This window comes from Neoarius graeffei, chromosome 14 (genome assembly GCF_027579695.1).
Source record: "Neoarius graeffei isolate fNeoGra1 chromosome 14, fNeoGra1.pri, whole genome shotgun sequence".
NCBI lineage: Eukaryota > Metazoa > Chordata > Actinopteri > Siluriformes > Ariidae > Neoarius > Neoarius graeffei.
The window spans coordinates 34,556,848-34,568,910 of NC_083582.1; the positions used below are offsets into that span (position 1 = coordinate 34,556,848).

Below are 12,063 nucleotides of genomic sequence, written 5' to 3' on the forward strand. Positions count from 1 at the left end.
TCTGATGTTTTAGGTCATATTTATACAGAAATATAGAAAATTCTAAAGGGTTCACAAACTTTCAAGCACCACTGTACATCAAGTTTATGCAAAGAGTCAATATTTACAGTGTTGACCCTTCTTTTTCAAGGCTCCTGCAATTCGCCCAGGTACACTGGATGTCAGCTTCTGGGCCAAATCCTGACTGATGGCAACCCATTCTTGCATAATCAGTGCTCGGAGTTTTGGGTTTTTGTTTGTCCATCCGCTTTTTGAGGATTGACCACAGATTCTCAATGGGATTAAGATCTGGGGTGTCTGGGGACTAAATGAAGAGCATTTTCAGCTCGTCATACAGATGAGCACCGTTTATCACCAGGGTTTTGCTTGTGCGTAATCTCTCACTGCTCCTGAAAGGGTAATGACGGATTATCTGTTGAACCATTTTCAATCACCATTATGGTTCATTTTGTTGTCGTTTTGAGGATTTATTGAAGGAAGAAACTTATGTTGTTGACCTTTCTTCCATTATTCAGTCAGTACCTCAATTCTTCATAGAAGAACGGGAAGATTGAAATCCTATGTTGTCTTTTTATGAAACACAAACAGTTTGAAGGAAAGCATTTATTACATTCATTGCTCTTCTTTAGCAGCAGTGCGGTCATTATAGTGTGGTATTGGCACTCTGCAGCACAGGATTTCTTTTTTAGATGCAGAGACTGCCATGGCCACTGGTTCAAGGCTTCCTAATAGACTCGCTCAACTTAGCTTCAGGCTATGGTGCACTTTAATTGACTGCATAATGTTCCTTCAAGAGAGAGAAGGCATGTCAATCTTCTATGGAATAAAACACAGCACGGGATGCTATTATAGGAAAGTAATCAATCACAGGGTGGTCTTACCATACTAGAAATTATTTTCTTGATTTTTTTTTCATTTTATATCACAGCAACATACCAATGATTACAATTCTGTTTCTTAAAGAATGGCATGCTGTACATTTTGTCCATTTATGGTTGCATTTAATGCTGTCGAACATCCATGAAACAGATTGTGTCATATCAGCTATGATCATTGGTCAGACTTTTTCTGTCTTCATGTTAATAAGACCAAAAAAAAAAGGGCTTGTCCTGAGCTTCCCAAGAAAGTCCTGAAGACTTACCCATGTTGGAAAACTTTGTTACAGATTCATCTCTAACTGCTAGAAAGCCCTAACACTGGAGACTCCTTCCAATCATGTCCTCACAGCAAACAATTAACAGTTATACATCTTTATAATCTGTTTATCCAAGTCCTTGTATAATGTTAGAACAAGGGTATTAATATAAACCTATGGTTTTCCTTGAAGTGACTGCTGTCGGTTAATCAACTTCTTCTGACCAGTCAACATTTGAGAATTCAACAGTGCTGCAAGTATAATTTTGAATAAAGACTAGAAAGCATGAGACCTTCCTGAAAGACCTGTGCCTAATAATATATGAACTTGTTTTGTCGCTGATGGCATGTATGCTGCATACAACCCCAATTCCAAAAAAGTTGGGACACTGTGTAAAACATAAATAAAAACAGAATGTGAAGAGTTGCAAATCATGGAAACTCCATATTTCATTGAAAATAGTACAAAGACAACATATCAAATGTTGAAACTGAGAAACTTTTTTTTTTGAAAAATATATGCTCATTTTGAGCAGTGCGGTGGTGTAGTGGTTAGCACTATCACAGCAAGAAGGCCCTGGGTTCGAGCCCAGCGGCCAGCAAGGGCCTTTCTGTGTGGAGTTTGCATGTTCTCCCCGTGTCAGCGTGGGTTTCCTCCGCGTGCTCCGGTTTCCCCCACAGTCCAAAGACATGCAGGTTAGGCTAATTGGTGGCTCTAAATTGACTGTAGGTGTGAGTGTGAATGGTTGTTTGCAGGGCTTTGAACCGGTTCAAGGAACGAAAACGAAAACCGGGAACTTTTTCTATTTCACATGGAACAGAAACGAAACCAGAAACTTTATTATTTTTTATGTTCCGGAACAGAAACGCTTATTAAAAATAATGGTAACCGGTTAATACCGGTTTTTATTTTGTTCCTCAAAGTTTCCGTAGCCTACAAATAAAAAAGCCATTCTTCTCCTGCGCAAGTTTCTATGACCCGCTGGGGTTCACTTCCTGTGTGACGTTCGCTGACTGAATGGAGAGAGCGGGAAGGTGGACTGCTATCACGTCTCCATTACTGAGTGTCTGAGCAAAGAAGAGCCTCAACGATGCAACCTCCCTATTGGCTGTTTGTAAAAATGTATCAGTTGTTGCCCTTCCCACGGGAATCATCGCGGGCTCGAGAGACGAGACCTGACGAGTTAGTTCGTTGGTAGCAGAACAAAATGTCTGGACACAAATCGGGTTTTCAGAAAAGGAAAGAAAATAAACGGAGGGTCGAAAATACAAAAAAGGAGGCAGAAAATGCAAAACGAGTTTTAAGGTAGGACAAATGGTTACTTTTCTGAGGCAGCCCGCCGTGGCTGCAGGCTTTCAGTTGCGTCATTGAATGGTTACTTTTCTGAGGCAGCCCGCCGTGGCTGCCTGCAGGCTTATTTATTATAGCCCATTTAGTTAAAATAGTTGATATAAAATGTTTATAGTTATAGTTATGTGATGGTTGTCCTGATTTAGACTGGTGTTTTTTTTTTGGGGGGGGGAGGGGGGGGGTTGCGCGATGTTGCACCCGGGTCCAGATTAGGGCAGAACCGGCCCTGGCTACATTTCAGGTGTAGTTTGTTTTATGTATGTATGTACTTGCATAGATGTGTACTTGGTCTTCCAATATGGCACCTAACAAAATCTCGCAGCGCGGTGACGTCATGCGGTAGCCCTCTATAGGGCCTGACTAGCCTTTGGTAACACACTAAACGAATTATCTTTCATTTTTGGCACTTTTTCTGTTTGTGTAGATGGGAAGACATACTGAGAATCCAAATCGCCAACATTTGAAATAATAATTGTTTTGAATTATTTCTTGTCTTATTTAATGAAGGTTGTAATAGAATTAGCCTACATTTGGCTTAAGCTGGATGAGACAGAGACATAACTTTATAGCCATTTGTTAAACAGCTGACAGGGAACGTAATTAACCGTTCCGGGAACAAAATTTTTTTGTTCTAACCGGTTCGGGAACGTCTATTTAATGGTGGAACCCAAAACCGGAAACGTTAAAATTCCGTTTCTGTTCGGAACGAACCAATAGGAAAAACATTCTGGTTCAAAGCCCTGGTTGTTTGTCTCTGTGTCAGCCCTGCGATAACCTGGCAACTTGTCCAGAGTGTACCCTGCTTCTCGCCCATAGTCAGCTGGGATAGGCTCCAGCTTGCCTGCAACCCTGTAGAATAGGATAAGCGGCTACAGATAATGGATGGATGGATGGATGCTCATTTTGAATTTTTTGTCAGCAAGATGTTTCAGAAAAGTTGGGACAGGGGCAACAAAAGACTGAAAAAGTTGTGTAATGCTAAAAAAATTGGCAACAGGTCAGTAACATGATTGGGTATAAAAAGGGAATCCCAGAGAAGCTGAGTCACTCAGAAATAAAGATGGGAAGGGGTTCACCACTCTGTGAAAGACAATTTAAGAATAATGTTCCTCAATGTAAAATTGCAAAGAATTTGGAGATAACATCATCATGTCCTTTCATATCATGAAAAGATTCAGAGAATCTGGAGAAATCTCTGTATGCAAGAGACAAGGCTGAAAACTGACATTGGATGCCTGTGATCTTCAGGCCCTCAGGCAACACTGCATTAAAAGCAGACGTGTGTCTGTAGCGGAAATCACTATATGGGCTCAGGAACACTTCAGCAAACCATCGTATGTGAAAACAGTTCATTATTGCATCCACAAATACAAGTTAAAACCAGATATATAAAGAATATAAAGATATAAAGAATATCCAGAAACACCGCCACCTTCTCTGGTCCCAAGCTCTTTTACAGTGGACTGAGGCGAAGTGGAATATTGTCCCAAGGTCTGACAAATCAAAAGTAGAAATTCTATTTAGAAATCATGGACACCATGTCCTCTAGACTAAAGAGGAGAGGGACCATCCGGCTTGTTGTCAGTGCACAGTTCAAAAGCCAGCATCTGTGATGGTATGAGGGTGCATTAGTGTACATGACGTGTAGGTGCAACAGGCTTATCGAATCAGTCTCATGTAAAAAGGGATCAGTCTCAGAAATTCATTAATCATTAATTCAAGTCTCTAATAGTTTATAGCTAAACTATTAAAATCAGTGGAATAACTTAGTGGTGATGTTGCTATAGTGTTAGTGAGTATTGTAGCTCTGATTATAATATGTTTACTTTAGATCCATAGCATTCATATAACAACCTAATGGGCAAAGGCAAGTAGAATACTTGTTTGGCATAGGTTGGCACTCAGTGAATGTTGTAGCAATAGACAGGACACAGTTTACCCCAAAGGTACCATTTACTGAAATAGCTGACATGAATTAGTAAACTAATACTGATCAGATATAGCAACAATAGCAGCCAAGGTATAATTCAATATAAATGTTAATGCAATGTATACAAGTAATAATCAGTAGTGTATAAAGCAATAGTCAGTAGTAAGTAGAATAATAACCAACAGTAAACAGAGTAAGAAATCAGCAGTGAATATGATGATAACTAAGGCACTAATGGTGACCAGAAGTAATGGGCTATATACAAGTGTTCAGTGTAGGGGTGAGTGAATGTTAGAATGTGAGAGGAAAATCACGTGTTTGTGTGTCTGTGTGAGAGAGTGTAGGAGTGTGTGTGCATGCGCGCTGCTGCGCACTAACGAGATGAGGAGGAGCTAGGGAGAGAGAGCATGCGCAGGCGCGCGACAAAGGGGGGGAGTGAGGGAATGAGGCTGTGTGTGCGTGCGGGCGAGATAGGTGTGGTATGTGAATATAGTGTGCGAGCCTTTGTACTAGGCCTTAAACCCAAACTTCTACTCAACCCTTAGCTACTCCTGAAATCCCAATGTTGAGGGGTGTAGTGCGATGGAGGGAGTTAAAAAGAGAGTGAGAGTGAGAGAGAGAGAGAACGCATGCATGATCTAACTAAATACAGACAGTAAACAAAGCAAATCAAACAACACGCGGTCTAAGACCGACTTTCATGTGGATCAAAATGCGTACATTTAAACCATGAATGAATTCAAATAAACAACACTCTTCACATTAACTAGCCACAACTAAGACTAACAATTGCCCAGATGCCAGCCTTACTTGAGATTGCTCTTGCTTGGCGACTGAAAGTGTGCCGTCTGTTATACAAAGACAGCGTGGAGCGCAGGTCCAGGGAGAAAACAGTTCTGTTCCTTTTGCTTTTACAGCTCATCAGCTGAAGATCTTTGATGCCCCGTCGGTCATCTGATGATCTGGAAGGAATCTTGTTTGTAGTTCGTCGACATTGTGAAAGGGAAAAGGGATCCGGTCACCTTTTCTCTTTAAAATACTGTGTGGGCTGCAGTAACTAACTGGTTCAGTTATTATTGCAACTATGCGAAGATCAAACACATTGAACTTTGGCTAAAGGTCCGGTATCAATAGCTCATTCTTTGTCCTTTGTTCTTCTGTAGCACAGATGCAATGACGTCTCTTTCATGCGTGGGGATAACGCCAGAGAGAAAGAAGTTCGATTCCGCTGCGGGTTTTAAAGCACAGTCATAACGTCACTGTATTTGGTATCCGGTATCATCTCTGTATCCAATACCATTACAGGGAGTCAGAAGAATGGGCGGAGGTAGAACATGGCATCGAGTACAGGGATTGGTGTGTTCAATGCTGTAACAGTGAAAGGGGAGAAGATGGGCCATAAAGTGAAGCAGGGAATTGTGGGTACCATGGCTACGGCATGGCAGCCCCCCCTACACATGGGTAGCTTGTACATCTGGAAAGGAATCATTAATGCTGAATGATATATACATGTTTCAGAGCAATATGCTGCCATCCAGACAAAATCTTTTTCAGGGAAGGCCTTCCTTCTTTCAGCAAGACAATGCCAAACTGCTTTCTGCATAGACTAAAATTGCACGGCTCCATAGTAAAAGAGGCCGGGTGTTAAACTGGCCTGCTTGCAGTCCAGACCTGTCTCTCATTTAAAACATTTGGTGCATTATGAAGTGCAAAATATGACAAAGGAGACCGAGAACTGTTGAGCGACTAAAATTGTATATCAGGCAAGAATGGGACATCATTTCTCTTTCAAAACTTTGGCAATTGGTCTCCTCAGTTCCCAAACATTTACAGAGTGTTGTTAAAAGTAGATGTGATGCAACACAATTGTAAACATGTCCCTGTCCCAACTTTTCTGAAATGTGTTACTGACAACAAACATAAATAGTGCAGCAGATAACATAATATTTCAGTGGAATCTTTCAAATTGTGATACAAGCACCAAATTCGGCACAGGTACTCCTTAGACATTATTCTTTTGAAAAAGTACGCGGGCCACTTGAAATTCATGATGGCTGCCCATTTTAAAGATGGCGCCATGTCCAGTACAGAAATATATCGTTTTGCCATAACTATGCACAGACTTGTCCGATATGGATGATTCTGGCATCAAATTATACATTTTTGACCATGTAGAATCCAAATCTGGGAGAATAAAATCACTCAGAAGCTTACTTTTGCCTTATTCTTGGCCTTTTGTAAAATAGTCCACTAATATAGCTAGCATGCATGTTTGTATAGACTGTAGCAATAATTATAGTTTGGGGTGTAGGGTGTAGCAGTAGAGGTAGAGGATGTCCTCGTCATAGCAATCAGTGTTCTGCCTCTCCTTCAAGGGATTGGTCTGCACCAGTTGTGGGTGGCCTTTGGCCAAGGACGGAACCTGAGATGGATTCCTGTACATGACCTGCACCTCTCTTTAGGACTGGAGAAGAGCAAAGGAATACTCTTCTTCCATGCCTTCACTGGTTGCGATGTTGTATCAGGCTTCCGCAGCAAAGGGAAGAAGTCTGCATGGCAAACCTGGGATGTGTATGCTGAAGCTTCTGATGTCCTTGCCAGGCTCAGCCAGTACCCACCAACAGTAGATGATGATGATCTGGAGGTCCTGGAGAAGTTTGTGGTGACAATGTATGACAGGTCCAGTACAGTTGCACGTGTTGATGATGCCAGGCTGGATATGTTTGCTCGAAAGCAGAGGCCATATGAAGCCATCCCTCCAACTCAAGCAGCACTACTTCAGCATGCAAAGCGCGCTGCCTATCAAGCAGGTTGTATATGGAGTCAGTCAACACTGTGCCAACCAGAAACACAAAGTCCTGCTGACTGGGGATGGACAAAGAGTGGAGACACATGGAAGGTCTTCTGGACAATGCTTCCACCTATTGCCGAGAGTTGCCAACAGTTGACCAAATGTGGATGCAAATCTGAATGCCGTGGAAGGTGCAAATGCTACCGATTCAGTCTCACCTGCACCGGACTATGTAGCTGCAAATGTGAGGACAAGTGAAACCATGCAGCTCACTGAACAGTGCATTTATGAGCTCTGTATTTGACTCATTGCACTCTGCAGTGACAAACATTGACCATAACTAAACATTCCAGTTGTGCATTTAAAAATAACAAATAAATAAAATAGTTTGTAGGATATGTTCTGGTCTATGTGTATTTTTCATCATATTTTTGCTAGAAATGGCAGAAAGGGGCTCCCTAGAAGGTTAAGAGTGGGATTTTTAGATTTCTCATAGTCAAAAACCTACTTTTAGACACCAAGATCATTCAAATCGGTCAAAGTGGCTAGATTATATCCCATTTTCAAGTCTGCAGCGGCGGACATCTTGAAAATAAGCAGCCATCTTGAATTTCAGGTGGCCCGCGTACTTTTTCAAAAGAATAATGTCTAAGGAGTATTTGTGCCAAGTTTGGTGCTTGTATCACCATTTGAAAGATTGTTTCAGTTATCTGCTACACTAAAATGAGCATATATTTTACAAAAAACATTAAAATTTCTCAATTTCAACATTTGGTATGTTGTATTTGTACTATTTTCAATGAAATATAGGGTTTCCATGATTTGCCATTTATCGCATTCTGTTTTTATTCACAGTTTACACAGCGTCCCAACTTTTTTGGAATTGGGGTTGTATGATGATGCATTATTATGCAAAGAATTTGGCAGAACAACAAAAGGAAACCTGAGCTCTATGCTATTTAACTGTAATCATGTGTACTGTTTTTAAATTTTGCAGTTCATTTAAGCATTTGATTGGAGGTCTGGATGACGTCTCGAACAAAGGCTATGAGGACGCTGGAGCTAAAGCAAAGTAAGTTCTCTGCATATTAAGCAGAAGGTATGTGGTAAAAAATAAACACACACACACAGAGTAAAATACTGTACAGCACATTATACATATATGCACCCCCTCCACACACACACATACAATAACAGATGAATTCATATTAGACGAGGACCCATAAGCATAAAGGAACCACAAATGTCCAACAATCTGCTTTGAATCCTACTGAGAAACACTGTATCATATCTCATAGAGCAAAAAAAAAAAAATCTTGTTTCTCTTCCAGTTCATCTATGAATATTTTTCCTTTAATGAGTCTGGCCATGTGGTGTATAATTTGAATCGAGACCAAGCGTGAATTAACTGGTCTATATCTCTGCTCTTAATTGTATGTTTGGTTGCATCTCTCACCTACATGTGGTTGTAACTGTCTCCGGTCATCTCTGAGAGTCTAAAGGAAGAGCAACTAAATCTAACTGAATGCTTCTCAAACCTGTTTTTCTGAAGTAAAGCTACAGGTTGAAAAGTAAATATATATATTTTTAATTTCATTCAGACACCCATTTGTTTATGGGCCCAATCTACATCTTAGGTATGTAACCGAAATATACTATATCGGTATTTGGTTTTGGATAGATAGATAGATAGATAGATAGATAGATAGATAGATAGATAGATAGATAGATAGATAGATTGATTGATTGATTGATTGATTGATTGATTGATTGATTGATCCCCAAAGGGAAATTAAATTGTCATAGCAGTCTGGTCAAGTTGAACACAATAAAAAATACAATGAAATAAAATAAAGTACTAAGGTCAAAATAAAATAATCTACTGAGGTCAATAAAATAAAAAAAACCCACATGACATAAACAACATATACACATACCTTAAATAATATACTATGAATATGTACATAGAATGTACAATAGGATGCGAATATTTCAAAAATATATAAATATCAATACGGATAATATTCCCACATCACATGTCCCATAGTAAACACTAAGTATACGTTATACTATGTTATATGTGATGCAGAGGGTGACAGGTAGAATTAGTCCAGATGTGTGATCATGGCTCTAACAGAGGTAGATGAGTTGTAAAGTCTGATTGCCGTGGGTAGGAATGATTTCCTGTATCATTCCTTGGAGCAGCGGGGTTGAATGGCAAAGTGAACATGGCATAAACCAGAAACACTGGAAGTAAAACAGTGGTAGAAATGCCAGCATGCAGCATGGTCTGTGAATTTGTGCAGGTCAAGGTCTTTTTATTTGTCATTTCAACCATATACATTTGGTACAGTACACAGTTAAAATGAAACTACGTTTCTCCAGGACCATGGTGCTACATTAAACATCACCAGATTACAATCTACAATACAACATGAAGTGCAACAAGTGCAACACTGCAGACAGTAAATGCTACAATAAACGCACAATAAACAAGACAAACAACAAAGTGCAGACACAAGCAACATAAGGTGCAGAGTTGAGTGTGCATATTGAGGTAGTATATGAAAGGAAATAAATAAATGTAAACATTGTATGTGCGAGAGACATGGTAAACATTGTAAGGCAATAGTGCATTATTGGCCACTGTGCAAAAGATTGCAGCGTGAGTTGTGTGTTTAACAGTCCGTAATAATCAGTCCGAATTGAGGAGTCTGATGGCATGAGGAATTGAAGTAGTGTATGAAAATGGAATAAATAAATAAATAAATAAATGTAAATTGTGTGTGTGTGAGAGAGAGAGACAGACATTGTAACCACTGCAAGCAATAGTGCAATATTTTCCACTGTGCAAAGACTGCAGTATGAGTGGTGTGTTCAACAGTTTGTGAGTCTTAGTCCAATCCCTCAGAGTTGAGGAGTCTGATGGCATGTGGGAAGAAACTGTTACAGAGTCTGGCTGTGAAGGCCCAAAAGTTTTGGTACCTTTTTCCAGACGGCAGGAGGGTGAAGAGACTGGGTGTGGGGTCAGCCATGATGCTGGTGGCTTTCCGGATGTAGCATGTGGTGTAAATGTCCGTGATGGAGGGAAGAGAGAGTCCGATCATGTTCTCAGCTGTCCTCACTATACGCTGTAGGGTTACGAAGTAACAAAAAAAAAGTTGGTTCTCTTTCCCAAAATGGAAACAGACTCATAGCCTCATTTAAACCACCGTAGCCCTGACCAGGCTGTTACTAAGGATGAGCGAATGCTATTCGTTGATATGACTATGAACGTGTTTTATTTGTCCTGCACGCATCATAGCTGCCGGCTAGCTTACGCCTGTATGAACGTAAAATTAAACCTCACACTTGCATGATTTTTTTTTTTTTTGTTTTCTGTGGGATCCCAGTCCCGATACATAAACTCTGGTCTCAATCAGTTCCCCATCAACCTTTCTGGAAAGCATTCTAAAACAAATAAACAAAATAAATAAATAATCATCACCATAAACAGTATGCCTCCTATTCATATATATGTATTTGTATCTACCGTATTTAATACACATTATCTGTTCATTCTGAATAATGTATTTGTAATTGAATACAGACCATCAGTGATTTGTTTTGCGATAACTGAAACAATATGCAGGCAGTTTCTTAGTTTATTATTTGAGTGTGTACAGTATCATCCCAAAATTACAATGCTTCTGAAGATGCACTGGGACTGAGTGCAACCACAGAGCCACTGGAGTTTTAACTCTGGGTCAGAGCTCTCCCAGAGATGGTTTGTTGTTGTTGTCGTTGGTGGTGGTAAAAAAAAAAACATGCGAGTTTGTTTCTAGACTGATTGCAATCATGGTTTGAGGAAAAGGTTTTGAATTTCCTGCTCAAAATACAGTAAAGATATTTGATCCTGGAAAATTGTTGGTGCAAATGCTCCTCCTTGTGGTTATACTTGGTCATGTCAGGACATCATCTCCACCTCAGGGCTGATGGTCTGAGGAATGTATCAGCTGGAGAACTGCCATCAGGATCCATCTATATTTCAGTTTGTGCCCTTTCTACTTATTCTTCCAGCTTGACATGGCCATTGGCCATGAAATACTCAGACCTGAGCCACTTTCATATTTGGTCTGAGATCTGATACATATCCGATTTGTAACCATGCAGCATAAAGGAGAATGGTCAGATTCTTTTTTTTGAAAGCTCATGCGTACATCATTGTCATGTCCGTTGTATGACAAAACAATAACAAAGGACAACAGTGGTGAGGATGGGGGGAAATGGTGATTTACTTTATACTTGGAGAACTGATTCAATTAAAACTCAATGGAGTCTACTGAAACCAACCTGTTTGAAACAATTGCCCAAGAAATGGAAGTGCACATAGAGGATAGTCAGGTGACGAATGTTACAAACATCAACCCTCAAGACAGATCTGATCTGAGCAAGAAATCTGAATTGTGTAGTCTATGCTTAAACTAATCCTCAGTGCATGTAATCACAGGTGGTGGTAATCTCACTTCTCCTTTTACTGACCAAATGAGTCATGTTGCCCGAGTGGTTATCAGAGCCAGGTCTGTGTTTGTGTGTCTGTTCAGCTCCTCTTGTCTCATTAACAAGCTCAGTGCTGTAGAGAGGACTTGAGTGATGCATGAAGTGAGAGCTATAAGCTTGTGTTAATAATCACGCTGCTGCACCAGTAGTCATGTGCACTAATGTCTAAAGAATCTTCAAAGAGCACTGATGATGAACTTTCATTTGGTTCGTTAGTTACTAGGATACAAGCGTGTTTGTACAATGTGTTTTTCACTGTGCTTGTGTTTTCCTTTTTGAACAGCTAATTTTCTTTGCCACTGCTTCGTCATTGTTGTA

General features: G+C 40.1%; 1 protein-coding gene across 1 annotated transcript in view; it reads left to right on the forward strand.

The window, feature by feature from the left end:
* The window catches only part of prkg1b (protein kinase cGMP-dependent 1b), a 528,001-nt gene that overhangs the window by 464,004 nt on the left and 51,934 nt on the right, over positions 1-12,063 (forward strand). Inside the window, exon 9 of the mRNA XM_060939567.1 lies at positions 8,204-8,278. Within this exon, the coding sequence (XP_060795550.1) occupies positions 8,204-8,278 (75 nt within the window). The remainder of the gene's footprint in view (positions 1-8,203; positions 8,279-12,063) is intronic.